The following is a 20,230-nucleotide window of genomic DNA, read 5'->3' as shown; positions in this document are numbered from 1 at the left end:
TTTAAGAGCTAAAGACTTCAAACATGGCTGACAGAGGTTGCATGACACCAGCACGTTCTTTCTATGCGACACACAGTTCTTCTATTTGGGCAGTAGTCACCCGGATTTATTACTTACCTGCAGGAATGTCAGAGTATACAAGTCTATTTTTAGAATGAAGGAAGGACTGCCGAGGGAAGTCTTTGTTCCCATGGCAATAAAAACAGTGTAATAACATGATAAGATCATTTCTAGCTTGCCGCCATTCACAGTTTGCAACAGAGTGGGCTTTCTCTTTGCATTACCAACTTATTAAGTGTATGTCATTCTGTACTCAGTTGACAGCCGTGAAGTCCATCTGGCTAACAGGAAAAAAAATAATTTGCCTCACAGTCTATTTCTAAAAAACTACAGCTCGGACTAGAATCTATGAGTGGCATGCAACGCGCTCCACGTTGGCATGTGCATTCGTCCATCACACATGTAGAGCAGTACGACGTGTGCAAATCGACTAACGTGACAATTTCAGTCAAGTTTGAACATTGATTCAAAGCAATGCCTGGATTCTACGGAGAGAGATCAGATGTAACACATGTAAGTAGTGTAAAGAAAAGGATGTGCTCTCCTGGGAGGCTCCTGTGTGCTTTCAGCACCACATATTGAAAAGTGTTGTAGCTGCTACATAAAAGAGCGTAAGCACATGAAGCAGGAAGGTTCTGACGGTCCCCAGTACCCAATGAGCCCATGTCCATCAATCCATTTGTGTCGATTAAGTCTTCATCACTGAATCTGTCCGTTCGTTATCAGTTCTTTCTTCGATCTCCAGTCTCTTCCAGGTTCTTGTAATATTCGATTGTTCAGGATAATACTGTAATTATTGCTTGTCTACGCTATGAAGCAAGTGTGCCTCACTAAATCAGTGATTCTTCCACAAAAAAACAAAGTACAAATTTGAACACTTTCATCAGGTGAACAGTCGGTGGAAGTGGGAACAACACGCAGACACTCATTCGACCAGCGTGGACGATGCACATTCAACCACACTGAGACCGATGAATTGTTCGAAATGATGCCGCGATCACACAGAACTACTGTGTCAGACACCAGGACACGAAAGACACAGGTTAGGACATTCAAGGACCGAATCACTCGGGCAACGTGCTCTCCAGTCCTGAGGCCCGGGCCGAAGCACCCCTCCGGATGTGTGTGTGTGTGTGTTGCATGTCACACCACCGTGTGTCTGGAATTCTCGTTTTCGTTTTTGGGCGACGGGGGAATATTCCTGCTGAACTGGCTGAAGCTGGCAGCCCTGCTCCTCGCCCTCGGCCCTCCTCCGTCTCCGGGCAAGCCCTGCGTCGGACCAGGGGGAAGGGTGCTGAAGCGGCCCGGGAGGAGCGAGCCCTGGCCCGGGTGGAGCGTGTGGCGGCCCGGGTGGAGCGTGTGGCGGCCCGGGTGGAGGGTGGCGTCCTTGGAGAAGAGGCTCTGGATGAGCTGGAATTTGTCCTTCTCTTCCCGGAGGAAGACGTCGACCAGGAGCTTCTTCTCCCGCTTGAACTGCTCCACGATGGTTTTGGGAACGTCGGGGATCCCCCAGGCAACAATGAGGCTGAGGAACATCACCAGATTCTGGCGTAGAGGGAGGAGAAGAGGAGAAAGGGTTATGTGAGAGAGAGAAAATAGTAATAATTCCTACTCTGATTTAAGATGGCTGATTGGCATTGGACATGAGAGATAATTGTGTCCTGGAACTATATATTATACTACAATAGATAACTTTCCACTGTTTCAGAACGCCTCACACAGTATCTTCACCTCCCACGCCTTCACCGCAACCTTCCCGCTTGCAAAACTCTTTGACTCTGCAATTTGAATTACAGGCTAATATAATTCTAAAGTTATTCATATAGCCTAACAATCACAATAACATGTTTAATTGGCTATTGATGGTATTGTATACGCCAATATCACTATGTATATCTTACATTATTTGACCCCCTCCCGTAGCAGCGAGTAGCCTCGCTGTGGAGAGACGTTTTTCTTCTTTATCTCAGTGACAGTGGGACCTTCACGTGTAATGGCATTAACAGCAGTCATTGTTTTCCCCTTGAATTCAGCAGGTCCCTTAATTCAGCTGCTGATGTTGTTAAAATGATAGACTTTCCTTTGTGGATCTCTGAAAGCAGGACTTCAATATCGGACGTATTGGGCAGGATGCTAAAGCTGACACGTATGCTTCGAGGCTTTGACCGTTGCCAAGATTGACTGAGGCATCTGGTAATATTTCCAACCACGATGAGAGCACATTGTGATCTGCCAAAAATACGCACACACTATCACTTTATGGGCCTTTTTATGATACGAAGCGTTTCCATTCGACTGCAGAACACCACTGACACAACGCAAAACACAGTGTGGGCGCTTTGAACTATGCTGCAGAGTAAGAAGACTGAGTTTTTGGTTAAAGATTCCCAACATGTGTATGCACCTGTTAGATGTCTTAGTCATCTCTGTATTCTGTATTGTGTCATGTTGTGCTCTTAAACGCTCTTAAATGTCTGGACCCCACACACATGAGCTGATTGACCAGCTTATAGACGCAACACAATGAGCTCCTACCTGGAACAGTATGACGAAAGCCAGTCTTGCAGCCAGGACACACCAGTACTGTTTGGAGAAGGTGTACGCTTCTGGAGACCAGGGGGGCTCCCTGTAGTCTTTGTACCTATAGGGATAGAGAGTGAGGATGCAAAGAAAATGGAGTTACTCGAATGTCACTGTTCCTGGTGGAGCTTTGTTTGGAATCCAGTGGGTAGTTAGCATGAGCAGTAACATGGTTAAATATTAAAAACAAGAGTTCAAACTGAATCAACCATAGGCTGTTTAAGAGAAGTGGACGTAGTCACCTCGAGGACACACATTGGTTTGGGGACTGACGTTTTGAAGCCTCAAGTTCGGTATTTTCTGCCGTGACCATCTTGATTTTAGCCCTAAAACATACCCTGCTTTATGGTCTATTTGACTCTAAATGGACCATAATTTACTAAATGAACATCATGCTGTATTGAAGCTAGAGATTGAGACCATAAACTCATGTTTACAATGTTTACTGAGGTAATAAATCAAGAGAGAAGTAGAGTCATTTTCTCATAGACTTCTTTTTGCCACCAGAGGAGTCAGTCTTCTAGAGGAAGAATGCAAGTTTAAGGAGCTTCAGCATTGGCTTCAATTCTCAAACCTGGAGGTTTCCGCCCGGAATCAACGGAGGTCACCTCCCGCACTGTTCGGCTGACAGGTGGTCGCTGATAGGAGCAGCGTCTGACAATCTGTCTCTGACAAACTTTCCTCCTCCATACTGTGAGCCAAACGGATTTATCTTTCACCTGCACACATTCAGACATCCTACCTCCTCCACTCAGCTTGAGACCAGACTCAAAGTGCAATAACATTTATTAGGATTCCTTTTCGTTGTTTTCTTTGCAGGAAACCATTCTAAACGGCAGAAAACTGGAACCACATGTCCTGGGAACGGCAGAGGGCTTAAAAAGACGGTTCGAAGAGAGAAACGAGAGAGGGGGATAAGATTACAAGAAATAGGAAAGGAACAGAGGCAGAAGAGTGACAAAATAAAACATCTGTTTTGTCAATAAGAGAAATATGAAGCCTTGAGGAAGTTGAGGATGTAACGCACGTAAATGAAAACATTCTTGAGCCAGTCATTGGTTCGTCATTTATGAAATTGGGTCATTCGCTAATACATTTTGGCTTTGCTTTGCTGTCTCACTGATCCAGTCAGCTGAGTCATGAATGATTCTTATGTTGGCGTATGGAGTGTTACTAATAGCACAGACCGATCACAGTCCAAGTGTTTCATTCAAAAAATAAAGATTAACACGTTGTAGTAATATAACTCGTGGCAGTCGGACAGTTTGGGTCGCCGAGCCGCTGCCGCCCGAATGTCTCGGTGGTCCATCAGTCTGAGGAGCACAGTGAAGGAGAAAAACGCTGATGCTCCGTCGCAGTCTACTCTCTCCATAAAAAAGTGAATAAAAAGAAGAATAATGAGCAAAGAAGATCTAGTGGATTAGCATTTATGGGCAAACATCTGTGTTCCAGCGATTCTGAAGAAAGATTGTTGATACAGTCGCTTATAGTGATCACATCTGTCTGGGTCAAATTGATCTATGACTATTAAATGATTTGAACAACATTCGTGTGAACTCAACACTGGCTGGAATAGTGTTGTGTGGCTCGGCCTGTTTGTTTCCCATTTACAGAAGCAGCACCGTGTATGCACGCAGAGCGGACAGATGCTGATGGCTTGAGCCAACTCATTGGGTACATTTGTGCTCAGTAACTCCTGGTAGAAGAGAAGTTTGACCAAGCTATTTCCTGTTGGACGCAATCACTCCTAAACAACATAAAGAGAGTCTCAACCTCCTTTATAAAGAAAAAACACTAATTGGATGCAGTCAGTCAGTCACATATGGAAACACAGCAGGATTCAATCAAAATCAACTCTTCGGCCAGCAGTCAGCTATGTTGACAGCTGAGGGGAGGTTGAATCTGTAACTGCTTAAAATCCTGCTAGACATAATCAAATGTATTGAAAAGGCTATAAAGCTATATATATAGCCGTCCTTCAGTCAAAATATAGCCGCTATTGCGGGTTCAATTCCTTTATCTTTAAACAGAAGAAAGCAGCTCAATTGACAAATATTTAGAGTAAAGCCACAAGCAGCAGCGAGCGCGTCTTGGGCTTCACAAAGTTACTTTAGCTGGTGAATTCTGTCTAAAGGCGCGAGACTGATCACGCTTGTATCGTCATTACAATGTCCTCGTGCAATGCCCTTTGAAAACATGCCTGTTCAGAACGGGCCGAGTGCTCGGCCTGTGGTCTCTCATACAAACAACTTCACACTCAACCCTGAGCTTCCTTGGGTCTCCAGCAATACACCTGCCATGGCAAAGTTCCGTCTCACACTGAAGTCACATCTACTCACAGTCAGAAACAGCAGTAAAAAAAAAACACCAGGGGGAAATTTTACCGTTAGGCAAAGTGGACAACCTGAGCGCTGTCCGTGGTCCTGACTCAACAGCTAAGCGATATGGTCACATCATGTGTCAGCCAATAACTTTGCTGTTTTTGTATTTTTCTAAAGATACATAAAGCTTAAACAGAGGGTACAAAAATACAACACATGTGCTCATAAATGTTGAATCAGCGGCCCGATCAATACGCTCAGGTGCCAGCGACACCTATAATGTTTATTTATTTGTTTACTAGGCCCACTCACGGAAATCAATGTGAAGCTTGACAAAAAACGTAATATGTTTGAATGAGAAATTAATCTTTGTAGCACAACAGACATGTCATTATCATGAAAATTATCCTCTGAGTTTTGTAATAATTGGACAAACAATGTTTGATTTAGAGTGTAATTTGTGTCGTTTGCCACGCCCCTTTTGGTAGATTTAAATGGAACTTTTAAGGTATGTTCCAGGACATATCCTGCGCAGCCAATGTCTTAAACTTGCATTATCTCATCTGGCCATCAGGGGGCGACTCCTCTGGTTGCAAAAAGAAGTATGATTGTATAGAGGTCTATGAGAAAATGAGTTTATGGTCTCAATCTCTAGTTTCAAGTCTTCTTCAATTCAGCATGATGTTCATTTAGCGTAAAATAGAAGATAAAACAGGGTATGCTTTAGGGCGTGGCTATCTTGTGATTGACAGATCGCTACTAGAGCTATATATGGCGTCTCTACCATGGCGTCACTCCCCCACAGTCCAAATATGGTCACTTTTGTTCACTGGTTGCAAAAAAACAAGATGGCGACGGCCAAAATGCCAAGCTCGAGGCTTCAAAACCGCAGTCCACAAACCATCACTTATCTAACCACATGGTCTAGCAAAAAGGCAGAAAAGAAAGAGGGTCAAGATGGAAAATGCTTAGAAACATGGAAGTAAAGAAGTAATTAAGCTATGACATGTTTTCTGTTTTCTGCAGGTCAATTGTGCTCAAGATGAGCCATTGAACGTGTGGAGCACAGGGAGACACTGACTTGGCAAACACAACATACATAAATCTATTTCCATTGCGGCTGCTAAATACTTTTTACTGCATGGTCAACAAACACAAAAGCCATGAAGAGTGGAGGTTATGGAGGTCTAAAGTACTATAGTACTAGCAGTCAGTCAATCACTGCATAATCTGCATTTGTATTTTTTCATATATTTTTATCTTTGTTGGCTTCTTTTTTTTATAGAAAGAACTGCAGGAAATGCGGATCAGAGTGGAAACGGTCCTTTACAGTGAACACACAGCAGATGAACATGTCAAATTAATGTGATGGATCAGATCAAAGTTTTAAAATTGAGACAATTGACATCCACACACACACGCAAATTCCTCTGGACTTAAAATAGATGAAATGTCCTGATTGTCTGACTAAGTACTTGACCGGCAGTATAGAAAGGGAGGGCAAAATATGTGTGTGTGCATTGTGTGTGTGTGTCAGCGGGGACTTATGGTGTCTGATTCCTTCTCCTTATACAGTCATGAGTGAGGAATGCTGCCCGTGAGAGTCGGCTCTTCTCTCCCTCTCTTCCTTCTTTGATCTATTCATCTTTCTCTCACCCGCTCGCCAATATTTTACAGTATTTTTGTTGTGGATCAACTTCTGATGTGAGCTAAACTGCAAGACAAGACCTCACACTCCAGCCACTTTTATTCTGACTTGCCGAGTTGGAATCAACTTTGTAAATAGTATCGTGAAATAAATGTTTGTCCCTCTTTCTCTCTTCCTATGTGTGTGTTTTTCGTAGACACTCCATGTTTGGTTATAATAGTGCAGCTCGGCAACAACTGGAGCATCTAACTCAATATTCTTTCATAAGACCAATGAGATTACAGTTAGTATGTGAGAGACTTGAGAACGTGTGTGTACGTGTGTGTGTGTGTGTGTGTGTGTGTGTGTGCGCGTGTTCCTGAGAGTTCCTGCTGTCAACACAGTGGCCCCTGGGATTCAGGAATACATTTCGGACAAAAACTCGGGCATGGGAGGAGTTCGGGGAGGCCATGGAGAAAGACTTTCGGTTGGCCTCAAGGAGGTTCTGGCAAACCATCCGACGGCTCAGGAAAGGAAAGCAGGGCTTACCCCAGGCTGTTCTCAGCAGGGGGAGGGAACTGCTGACCCGGACAGGGGACATCGTCGGGCGGTGGAAAGAGCACTTTGAGGAACTCCTAAACCCGACCAACATGTCCTCTGCAGAGGAGGCAGCGCCTGAAGATCTAGGGGGAGGCTCACCCATATCCCTGGCAGAGGCCGCTGAGGTAGTCAAAAAGCTCCTTGGTGGCAAGGCGCCGGGGGTGGATGAGATCCGCCCTGAGATGCTGAAAGCGCTGGACATAGTTGGGCTGTCCTGGCTGACACGCCTCTTCAATGTCGCATGGGGGTCGGGATCAGTGCCCATGGACTGGCAGACCGGGGTGGTGGTTCCCATTTTCAAAAAGGGGGACCGCAGAGTGTGCTCGAATTACCGGGGTATCACACTACTCAGCCTCCCGGGGAAGGCTTATGCCAGGGTGCTGGAAAGGAGGCTCCGACCGTTTGTCGAACCTCAGATTCAAGAGGAGCAGTGCGGATTCCGTCCCGGCCGTGGAACAGTGGACCAGCTCTTTACCCTCGCAAGACTACTGGAGGGGTTCTGGGAGTTTGCCCAACCAGTCTACATGTGCTTTGTGGACTTGGAGAAGGCTTTCGACCGGGTCCCTCGGGGGTTCTTGTGGGGGGTGCTGCGGGAGTATGGGGTGCCGGACCCATTACAACGGGCGATCCGGTCTCTGTACGACTGCAGTAGGAGCTGTGTCCGCATTCTCGGCAATAAGTCAGACACGTTCCCGGTGGGTGTTGGCCTCCGCCAGGGCTGCCCTTTGTCTCCGGTCCTGTTCATGACTTTCATGGACAGGATATCTAGGCGCAGCCTGGGGGTGGAGAACGTCAGGTTCGGGGGTCTCGGGATCGCCTCTCTGCTGTTTGCAGATGATGTGGTCCTGTTAGCCTCCTCGGATCGTGACCTCCAGCATTCACTGGGGCGGTTTTGCCCCTGTGACCTCTTACAATAGTATCTGTGTATCTGTTGCAAGAACGTACGCCTTTCACACAGTGCAGCAGTCCAGTTCAGCTCAGTTGGTTACACATTAGAACACGTTTCCATGAGCAAAAGCTGTGGATGGTACCAGTCGAACAACTCCATTCTTGGCACCACCTTGGTCGAGGTCTCAAGCGAGGTGAGCCGATACTACAAGGTGGAGTTGAACCTACCTGGACCACGGATTGATCAGAGAGAATCATCAACGATGCGACACGGGACATCCTGCACAAAACCCTGGCTACACTCAGGGTAATTCACTCGACCCAGACTTTGAAAAATGGTAGCTTGCGAAACAACGATGTACACTACAAACACCACGGCGTACAGCTGACGAAGAGCAGACGTTCCTCTCTTTTGTTGACGATGATGTCACGGCAGTTTCGAGCACCTTCACCGTGAAAATCCGGCCTACACTGAGTGGGAACGCGGCATCAGAGAAAAAGACCTGTTCCCAAACTTGAGGCTGATCGAGTCGGGTCGAGCCGAGCCATGCAGTGGAAATGCGGCAAATGTCTTTGCGTCTGCCTTCCATTTTTCTGTGATCTTTTCCCAATGCTCCTTTCTGGCAAGTTAGTTAACTTGATTTTTCCAGATTTTTTTAGCGTTGCTTGTTTTAGGGATGGAAATGGGGGTCAGTCCACTTTGGTCCAGACTGAAATATCTCAACTACTATCTAATGGATTGCCATGCAACGTTGTAAAGACATTCATGGTCTCCAGAGGATGAATCCTGCTGACTTTGTTAATCCCCTGACTTAACCTCTAGCACCAACATGGGGTTGACATTTTGTGAAATTTCTTGTCAAACCCTGAATGGATTGTCTTTAGATTTGGTACATGTATTCACGTTGCCCAGACGATTTATCCCAAAATACTTTCCCTCTAGCGACATCATCATGTCATAATTTAAATGTATTCAATTCTTTGGTTTCTGACCAAATATCTGAAAAACGAATGGCCATCAGTCTCAGCTCAACCAAGAAGGCAAACTTTATTACTTCTTCTAACCTTGAAAAACGTTCTTACCTTTCACAATAAAAGCCCCAGACATATATACTGCATACCTGTTTACCAGAGACAAATTATCTCAGAGCATTTGGCTGAAAGAAAAAAGCTTACAGTAGCTATGAAAACCGAAAGAACCCATTTACCCATGAGACGTCTTCATACTAGGATGAAATGTGTATTGCCACCATGTTCCAACATGTCTCATGTAACATGTTATTTGGCTTAATGAACTTGGCTTATTTCTGCAATGTGAAGCGCCACTACGAGACAAAGCACGAACGTACCCACTCACATCCGTATTGTATTTCTAAATCAAGCCCATATTGATTTATTATTAGAGTATATATTATTTATAATGCATCTTGTTCAATTTGAAAACGGACTATTAATATTGTTGGGCTATAATTAAATTGAACTTTATTTATTTGATTTGACAGTCAGTTGTTGACTACATACAGACGTTGATGCAACTATTAGACTTCAATATATGTCTGGCACTAAATCATAGTGCTGTGTCGACATTATTGTGATGTTCCAAACCTTTACATGAGGACATTTTCTCTAACTGGACCTTTTTGAATATTAATTGAATACCCCTGACCTAGAGGAATCATTCTATCAGAAATGACACGACAATCCATCACATTATTCCTTGGCTTTCATTTGACTTCCAGGTGCTAAGAGGGTTACTACAGCCAACTTCCCGTCAGCTCAAGAAACAAGCAGTGTCTTGATATTAAGCAGGTAGAAGCCTAAAAGTCTTGCTTTCGTAATACTTTTCAAAGTCTTACCCAGGACGAGTCAATGCTTTGCAACATATAAAGCCTTCTAATCACAAGAGTTTGCAGTTAACTCGTCCTCTCTCTTGCTTTCACTGTCCTTGATTTATCTGTTTATGTTGTGCATTTGTTCTTTGCTTTCTTTAAATCGCTGTTGAGCTCTCTTGCTGATAATAATTTGATTTAAATCCAACTAACGTCAGAACATGTCAGGAACACAGAGAAAAAGTGTTGCCCCCTCCACATGGAGGTCAGCCAAATGACTGCAGAGGCTGGTAGAGATTTCATATTTGCTCAGTGGTACCTCAGCAGGGCTTAGACCTAAATCCCCTTTAAAGATAAACATTTCATGAGAAAAGGTATGACTACTTACATCATCACATATCTGCCGTGGACAAATGGGGTGTGGAAAATCCAGTTTACCAGGTGGCAACCTCCAGGTCTGACAAGTGAAGTCAATGACGAAGAGCCTTAAACGTGCATTCTTTCTAATGGCAAGCAGGGGGAGACTCCTCTCAAAAAATAAGTCCGATTGTATAGAAGTCTATGAGAAAATCACTCTACTTCTCACTTGATTTATTTCCTCAGTAAACATCATATATTTTAGTCCCCATGTCATCTAACAGACACTTAGCTAAGCCACCCAGCATTAAATGCAACGTGCACATACATTTATTATAAGGAAGTATTTTTTTGTGTTTCCTAAAATCAAGACCCAATTTCCCCTAAACCCTGTGATGTCCTCACTTGTTTATCATACACTGACCATAACAAAGCAGTCAACAGACAAGATGTTATATTTCAGTGTGTTCACATTTGCAGTTATTCTCGATCTCATTCTGACAAGGAAGTTAATGTGAAGCTTGGATAAAGCTGCATTTCTCAGCAAAAAATCCCTTCATATCAGATCAGTTGTCTTACAGTACAATACTAGAGACTGCTGGAGGCTACAAGATATCTTAGTGATGGTCTTATTTGTTGGTTTATGTGTAAAAGTCATTGTCATTGTCAAGGGATTGAACATTAAAGTGAATCTCTGGATTGGTTGACCTCTGGTCATTAGCTCTGGGTGGTGAACGACAGAATATCACATCTACCAACAGGAGTTTGGTTTTAACTCGGGGTTGTGATATATCAGACTTGGTGATAACTGCCATATTTAAAATGGAAATATTAGTATCATGTTAATAACACACGTAAAATATTGTGTAAATAATCCAGCGCCTCTGAAATCATTTTATATATACAGTAATGCTTACAGAATCCTCCCCCCTACATTCGTATTTTGAGTGTAATTAATTTGCAAAAAAAATAAACAAAACGCAAAATAAACAATGTTAAAAATGAATTTCATTGATACTATTTTTGTGCACGACAATATTGTTATTGTGAAATATTTTTGCTCCGCTAATCATGTCGTGAAAATCTGATATTATGAAAGCCCAACTTCAAACATCACTCAAACTGATCTAGTGCTGCTGTTTTATTGCTTTATATATATATATATATGCTTTATATATATATATATATATATATATGTATATATACATATATATATATGTATATATACATATATATATATATGTATATGTATATATACATATACATATATATATATATATATATATACATATATATATATACATATACATATATATATATATATATACATATATATATATATGTATATATACATATACATATATATATATATGTATATATACATATACATATATATATATATGTATATATACATATACATATATATATATATATATATACATATATATATATATATATGTATATATACATATACATATATATATATATATATATATACATATATATATATATATATGTATATATACATATACATATATATATATATATATATATACATATATATATATATATATATGTATATATACATATACATATATATATATATATATATATACATATATATATATATATATATATATATATATATATATATATATATATATATATATATATATATATATATATATATATATATATATATATATACATATATATATATATATATATATATATATATATATATATATATATGTATATATATATATATACATAGTTTACCAACATTTTCTTCTAGCATTGTGAATAGAGTAGAGAAAACATGTCTGCAGATAAGTAGAGTGGTGCTCTGCCCAGTGACGCAGAAACCTTCTTCAACTTCCTCGCACTGCTGTTTCCAAATGTAATTAAACATTTAATACCATAGTGGCTGGCCTCTGTCACACCATCCATCTATGTATCCACCCACCCACAGTGCCTCTCTCCTTCCTCTGTTTTATTTCTACATCTTTCCATACTTCCCTTTCCCCAGCTTCACCTCATCTTCTGTTCAATAATAGCATCCCTCATCTCTCCATTCCCTGTCCATCCATGCATTCTTTACTGCTTCCCCTCCCCCCCTGCATGAATTCATCCATACAACTAGATCCCAACAACAAAAAGAAGGAAAGAAAAAGAAAGATGAATTAACTGTCGGGAGCAGCCGACATACTTTGAATTACATACTGAGTTGAATCGGTCGCCTTAAGCAGTCTGGATGCAGTCTGTACATACACTATGTAACCGGACACACGCTTGCAGAGACACACACCCTTGTTGAGAACATTCTCCAGCCAATTTCACGCCAAGGCATGCGAGTATCTCGTCGTGTTTCCGGCGTGACATACCACACGGCATTGGCACAAAGGCCGTATTCTTGCATTGTAATTATTAGCTGTCTTATGTAACAGCGGGCCGACCTCTGTCTGTGGGCGCCGGCATCCATGACCTTTTCCTCTACAGCGCTCTATATTGATTATTATGAAAGAGATGCTTGCCACTGGCATGAGCGAAAATGAAAAGACGATACAATAAGTGTACTGTATTTCTAAATCTGTAGAATCATCAACTCCCCCCCCCCCCCCCCATCTCAGACTCAAACTGTGCGATGTCTCCACTAGATGCAGAAAAGGGCCTTTGGACACCCAGAAAGGGATTACCTGTGTGCATTAAGTGTATACATGCAAGCAATCAACAATAGCAATTATTACTCATCAAATGCATCAGTCCTACTTTATATACAAATCATTGAACATCACGCTATATGTGACTTTATGCAGATGACATATTATTGTATGTATCAAATGCTGATATTTTTGGTACCCTGTCGGGATACAAAACCAGCTAGCTTATAATTCTGCAGCCTTGGCTGCTTTATTACGTACTCTGCGATAACATAAACTGAGTCTGCTGGATTGCTTTTTGGCACAAAACAGAGTGGGATGTTCTTTTAGGGTTTCCGGTGACAGTAAATATTGCGTCCAGTGAATGTAAGAAAGTGCAAATGTTATTCAGGTTGTCGTTAAAATGTTTCTCGATATGAATAAAGGCTTGGAAAGAAAGAGAAAAGTCAGCTGGAGATGGACTTCAGCACCAAAGAAGAGACAGAGACATCCTTCTGTTCGGTTAAGCCTTGAAATAAGCATGGAAGTGAAAGCCATTTGTTGTTGACTAGAGTGTGTTATGTATTAATGCCAAAAATATGAGCTATGGCAAAACAGAGCGATGTTGTTTGATCCACTTGGACAAAACCCCCCAAACTGAATTCCTCTATAAAAATAGATGAGCTGACTTGACTGTTTTCTTGAATGTACAAAGTACTAAACTGGCAGTAAAAAGAAAATGATCATACATTTTTTTTTTTTTTTGGGCTGTTTTTGCAACTATTGTTGCTATTATCCTTTATGTCCTAACCACATTTTTCTGCTCCTTACATTGAATTGTTGATTAGTCAACTATTCGGGTTAACCCCCTACACATCAGTGAGTGTTCATCATGAATGCTTAATGAAATAATCACATTTTTTGTCATAGTATTTATCAATGCCTGTCACAAAGGTAATTAAGCAAATTATAAATGAAGAATTTTGACCAATATCCATAACTTGAGTGCGTGCGTGTGTGTGTGTGAGCTTTTACCGGCAGACGGTGATGGCCCCTTGCTCTAAGTCCTGCGGTGTCGTGCCAGGTTTAAAATTGGACACGTTGAAGTAGGAGAGCGTGTGGTCAATGAAGCCGTGCATGGTGCCCGTCTGACTGAACATGTACTGGTAGACGAGTCGAGGGATGAAGTCTGATGTGAAGGAGATCACAAAGGCCTCCGGGGAGAAACAGAGAGAAACATTTTTCGGTCATGAAAATTCATCAGAAATAAGCAGACCGTGAAACAAGAGGTTGTGAAAGAGCTGCCGGGGTCAGACTGTTTTCAATTTTCAGTTTAAAAGCACAGTTCTCCTAAACTCCGTATTTTAGAGATGTATTCATTTAGTATTTAACAAAGTCTGTAGAAAGATACACGCACAAAAGGGGAATTCCGTTCCCAGGTTTCCACTGCCTTGAAGCTCTCGGGGCAGCTTAGGTGTTTGTATATGTGTCCAATGCCCCATAAACTCTAGAATAAAGAAAAACCTCTGCTGCTTGTTTTTCTTAATCCTACACAAATCTCTTTGGTATTAAAAGTAAACGGAATAGGATTTGGTTTGCCGGCCGAGGACAAATCCCAAACAGAACTTCCCTGACTCTACAACACACCTTGACCTCCACAGATCAGCACCTTAAGGTGTTTCAGATGGGACTCTGGGACCTCACAAGGTCATGATGGATTACATCTCACATCTCTATTTAATAATAACCACTAGCATTTCAACGATGGGTAATTTAAAGTATGAGAACGAGGGTGCGTGAACTGTTTATCTTATTATTTCCAAATAAATATGATCAATAAAACTTGTTATTTTTTTAAGTTTTCTGAATCTGCTCTTTTGAGTTACAGATTATGATTGTGAAGAGTAATAATTTCCAGAATAATGAAATAATCAGTTTAAAGGCTATAATATGTGTTAACTATAAAATATTATTATTTAACTTACAATAAAGATATTTTATCTTGAAGCTTTTTGGTCCAAAGGGAAAACAACTTTGAAATTGTCTTGGGGAAGACCTCCCAAACCAAATATCCCCTAATATCTGTTATTCCCTGTATAAATTCAGAATGTAATAGTGATTTACAGATACCGGCAAATACACATGCCAACCAGAGAATAAGGGGAGTACTGGCACTTATTTTTCTCCACTTCAAGCACTGAAGTAGAGTCTTTTACGAGACCCACTTTGAGCTACTGCTACAAACATTTAACATTTCATGTCATGTTACGAAAATCCCAAATCCATATTCTTTTTAGTGCGGAGTCTAGATTATTTTTGTGTGGGTAGAGATGTCTGCTTTCTCTGCAATTATTACTATCATTCATGCATTTCTTGTGCCTTCATCATTAATTCAACAAGCAGATTGATGCATTAATACTTACATTTATAATGACGGAGAATTTTCCCATTCCACTCAGTATGTTGTACCATATACCTATAGAAAGAAGAGCACGAGAGAGAGAAAATGGTTCAAGCTGCATTGGCTGTTAGTATCTACAAAACCATATCAAATCTGATGTTTGATCTTTGGGTTTATAACCCTGGTTGTATGGGAGAATGGGAGATAGTTGTGCTCTGTGTGGTAGTCTTCTCCTTCTTTCTACGTGCGTCACACCAGCTTACCGATGTCTTTAGCACGTATGGCGACCGGCCTGCGGAGCTCCGTAACAAACTTCTTGGCGTCCAGTCGGATCTCGATGACGTTGTTGAGCAGAGCGAAGAGCGGAGCGAGTGGGAACGAAGCCACGAACAGAGAGACGAAACCAAACTGGATGACTGGAGAGAAGAGAGAGGCAGTCATCACACGCCGACATATATACTGTTAAAATCACTCCTACATCCTGCAGAGACGATGGCGGAATATTTAGCTACTTCTGCGTCTGAAATGGATGATGAAAGTAGCTAATTAGCGAGCCATCTCGCTTCTTTCTCATCTCTGTTGAGAGTTGCACATGCACATCGGGCAGCCGCTAGACATTTGTCATTATGTTACGCTGGAAGATCTGTCAAATGAGATAATCAAAGGCAGACCTGTGGCATTTATTCTCTGCATAGAGTTGTTCATGTTTTACAAAGGCTTTAGCCTGAGCTAGGCCATACAACAATGAGAGCTATTCTATCACATCCGTACAGGGTTAGTAGTTTACAGCTGTTCAAAATATGCAATTATATAGACATTTTGGTTTTCAGATCAGTACTCGGTACCGGCAGATCAAGGCTTTTCAATACAAATGCTGTGTGACTGATTTGCTTGCAGCATTCCATTTGGGTCTTTTCATACAGACAACACATGGAACATTTGATATATTTTATATTTATATTCAGCAATAATTATGTACAGTTTATTTTCAGGCCTTTTGAACATTTTGAAATGCACTGAAGCCACCACCACGCTGTGGCTTAGCAGCCTATTTGCACTACTTAAGTTGCTGTAGTTCTGAGCAGAATACTGCTTCAGGCTATAGCCTGATTATCATTTGAACTACAGTAAGCTATATTCTATATACACAGTACTGTACTGTGTTAAAGGGTATTTGAATTACCCAGCAATTTGAAAAGCGTTTGAAGCAGTCTATAAAATTCAGTAAATAGGAAGCTGTCTGTTTTATTACTTTATATCCATACAGTAAATATACAATAAGGTGGTCATTTGCATGTGAAATAGAGGAAATTAGTTCTAATATTATTACTTCAGCCTTTGTCCAGCTTCATCTCAAAGCACATCCCTGTTGGGATATTTTCAGCCTCCGAAGAAGTGCTCCAATTAAAAGAGAATTTCTTCGAGGGAGAAATCAATTTCCGAGCCTCCACACGGAACTGAAAAGTATCTGAGAGCCACCTCAGACGTTCACCTTGAGGTAACTCCAGTGGTGTCATCCACTGCAGGTTGGATGTCGTCTATATTTGCTGTCACAATTATCTTATGTCTAGTTGTCTGGCTGTTATGGTTGAAAGCTGAGGTACTGAGGCGTGAGAGAATTATATACTAATGACTGAATTATGCATTATGCTCCATGTTTACAAAATGGCAGACGTCATGTGATGCAAGATCCTTCACAATCCCCGTCCTGTGTTTCTCTTGAAACACATCTTTGTGTCCGCTCTACGATGGTGAAGCTGGCATTAAAAAAAAGGAACCACAGCTATTTCTGCCGGCATGAGAGACGGCCCACATGTGAGAAAAGGAATCCACAACACACAAAAAAGAAATAACACACACATTTTAAACCGCCGTCGGATTGACGTGTTGGTGAATAGCCATTTGTCTGGCCGGGAGTCACGCTGTCTGTCCGGACTCGCTCTGTGCTTCAGAGGATGCCTTTTAAGGTTAAACACTCCGCTGCACCACACTTTTTTTTTTTACAATCAAGCAGTGTGTGGAACTGTGTGTGTGTGTGTTATGAAAGTCAGTCTGATTAGATAACCCAGACACACAACATCCGGGTCTGATAATTAAAAACGACAGGAATTTATTGGACAGCACATCACACATACACACAGGGCTCCGGACTGCAACCATTGCAGACTGCGACTCAATTATAGAACTGGGAGCACCAGTGCGACTCGCAGATATCACCTAGTCGCAGTGGCGGGCCGTGCATTTTATACCTGGGCCTTCACTGTTGTCCTGCAGCTGAAATACCACCTTATAACCACATGATGGCGCCACAGTTATTCGTTTCTAAGGCTGTAACTATGTACGTATTAAATGTACGTACCTATGTACGTACTGTTAGGTACGAGACTTGCAATACGTTTGAATAGTACTAGAGCATTTGGAAAATGCAGAAGCTTATATTCAGGAAAATATAATGTTTTCTGCGCTCATGTAGGACAGTGGTTCTCAGCTGGTCTGGCTGTGGGACCCACCATCATTCCTTAATGACAAGTCACAGCCCAAAGAGATCGTCTTATGATTTCACTTTCTCAACGTACATTCAACATACTGCTCTGCAATGTCTTTCCTCGTCTCAGCCCCCTGTGTCATGGTGTGTGGTACATCTCACTCAGTGAGAATGCCCATATTTGATTGGCTGAGCTGCATCACGTGATGTGATTCACTACCCGACTAAGCCTCTGCTGTTAAGTTTCGTTTCACGATAGTCACGTGCTCGCCCACTGACCAATCACAGCACACTCTGCACCTCGAGGCAGAGCTGTACATGGACACTGAGCTGCACGTAATGCTGACGTCATTATAGGCCGGCTAGCAGGTGCTGACACATCAAAGAATACGCCCAACATGTCAAACTAAAGATCTGATTGGTTGAACACTATGACAATCAACAATATCGTCCCCATTCACTTAAAGTGCAAAGCGATTCACTTGTGAGTCTGCAGGCCTCGGGCCTCTCTTCTTACCTAGAGACACAGAGGTGAAATCTGATTGGATAAAAGCTCTACTTAAAACAAGCTGCACTGGAAGCAGAGCAACTGAGGAAGACAGTAGCTGTGCAATGAGAAAATAAGATAGTGGGAAAAATATTTTTATAAATTATAATACATGTAGTGTATTTAAGAAAAATTATTAAATTATAAAATAGATATAACTTTGTGATTCTGTTTAGGCCAGCAGAGAAGGCCTTGCAGGCCCTGACAGCCCACCACTGCCTAGTCGTTTTTTTTAATCATCATTGTCAATGAGGAGAGAGAGAGGGTTTGTGTGTGTTTTTGTCATTCACATCAACAGCAGAGGGCGGGTTCACGGTGCATGTTTAAAAAGTAACATTCATCAACGTGTGCAGATTGATTTTGCGAGTGTGATTCCTGGGTTTGGATAGTTGCAATTGTGTCGCGCATCTGGACAGCGCGGACTGGAGACAGAGAGACAGAGATGCCTGGTATCATTACAGACTTAGTATCACAGTCTAACGCACTCATTCACGACAGATATCATTTTACTCCTCGTGGGAGGAAACAGCTTTGACTCCTGCAGCCCAGTACGCAGCAGAGGAGAGACAAATAGCAGTAAATAGCTAAATTGCCTAATACAGTTAAGATGGGAAAACATTCTGAACGTGTTGCGTTGCATGTCGAATAGGTGGGGCGCCTACTTTTTGCTGAATTGTTGAGTGTGGAGCCTCCAGTGTGGAGCACTGCCACCGCCCACTTAGACAGTAGTCTTTTAAGACTAGTCCAGGCTTGCCACTCCAGCTTCCTTTCGGCTTCGGGGAGGTCAGAGATCAGCTGCATTAAGGCTGCAACTCATGCAGTATAATCCAACTCTGATTCATCCAGAGGCTCACTACTTCCCAAACACATGCATCTTCGCTAAACCCTTACTATGTAAAACACAAGTAGTGTGCCTGATGCAGAAGTGTTTTAAATAGTACGGTTAGAGGCAAGGCGAGAAAAGCAATCAAGAACTCAAGGTGTCATTACCTCATTGATTTAAAGATAGAACCTCTTTCACATTATCGCTGCTATGAACTGTCAATAAATGCTCGAAACCACCGTCACCTGCACCCGAAGAATGCGGAGAGGGAAACATGAGAAAGATGGAGCGGTGGAACCTTAGCAGTGTGGGAACGGGGATTTCCAGCGAGCCGGAGACTGACGGCCTCACCTCGGGACGCCGCGCCCAGACAAAGAGCGGCGAGGAAGAAAATACGACAGCGGAGCGGGGCGAGCGCTAGAGGGCGAGCTTAGAATAACCCCTCGCTATCTATCTGAGCCGAGGTTGACGGGTTCGAGGCCGGGCCCGGGCGCACACAAAGAAGGACGCACACACACACCTTAACACACACATAACCCAGAGCTACCCATTCATACATCTCACAGCTATGTGTGAGTGTGTGTTTGCATGTAGAGCTCAGACATTTCTTACATTCCTGTCTTTGCCCTGCAGCGACATCAGCTTCTCTCTGTTTTCCCCTCATTCGACCATCCTCCCTCTGGCCTCATTAGCATGTCATGGCACAGCTTAGCTTCTAGACGGTGTTAAAACTCTGGTTTACTTAACTTAGCGTCTTGATTCCACCAAAATCTACAGATGGTGTGAGCAGTTGTAGTTCTTGTATCTGACCAAAGGGTCCAATCCTGCCCACTGGATGAAAAGTCATTCATGAATGAGATATTTCATGTCTTGTAAAAACATCTTGTCAATAATATTTTGCCTAGTCATATCTTGTGCATATTTATTTTATGTTCTTTGTAATATTGGGAAGTTTTAATATTGTATAGGTGGAGGCTTTAAATAAGCCCAGTTGGCTTCTACGATGTTCACACTACGAGAGACCAAATCTACCGAACGGCTAAACGTGGCCAGCTACGTCGTCGGCGCGTTGC

The 20,230-nt window shown here is 42.1% G+C and overlaps 1 protein-coding gene across 1 annotated transcript in view; it reads right to left on the bottom strand.

Moving 5' to 3' along the window:
- Positions 1–1,203: 1,203 nt before the first annotated feature.
- The window catches only part of ano2b (anoctamin 2b), a 57,959-nt gene continuing 38,932 nt past the window's right edge, over positions 1,204–20,230 (bottom strand). Inside the window, exons 22-26 of the mRNA XM_076076206.1 lie at positions 15,566–15,718; positions 15,325–15,377; positions 13,937–14,115; positions 2,596–2,701; positions 1,204–1,605 (exon numbers count right to left, since the gene is read on the bottom strand). Of these exons, the coding sequence (XP_075932321.1) occupies positions 1,204–1,605; positions 2,596–2,701; positions 13,937–14,115; positions 15,325–15,377; positions 15,566–15,718 (893 nt within the window). The remainder of the gene's footprint in view (positions 1,606–2,595; positions 2,702–13,936; positions 14,116–15,324; positions 15,378–15,565; positions 15,719–20,230) is intronic.

Source organism: Anarhichas minor, unplaced genomic scaffold, assembly GCF_050575085.1.
Source record: "Anarhichas minor isolate MPS153535 unplaced genomic scaffold, ASM5057508v1 ptg000055l, whole genome shotgun sequence".
Taxonomy (NCBI): Eukaryota; Metazoa; Chordata; class Actinopteri; order Perciformes; family Anarhichadidae; genus Anarhichas; species Anarhichas minor.
The sequence above is the reverse complement of the archived record's forward strand: the minus strand, read 5'-3'. Positions and strand labels throughout refer to the sequence as shown.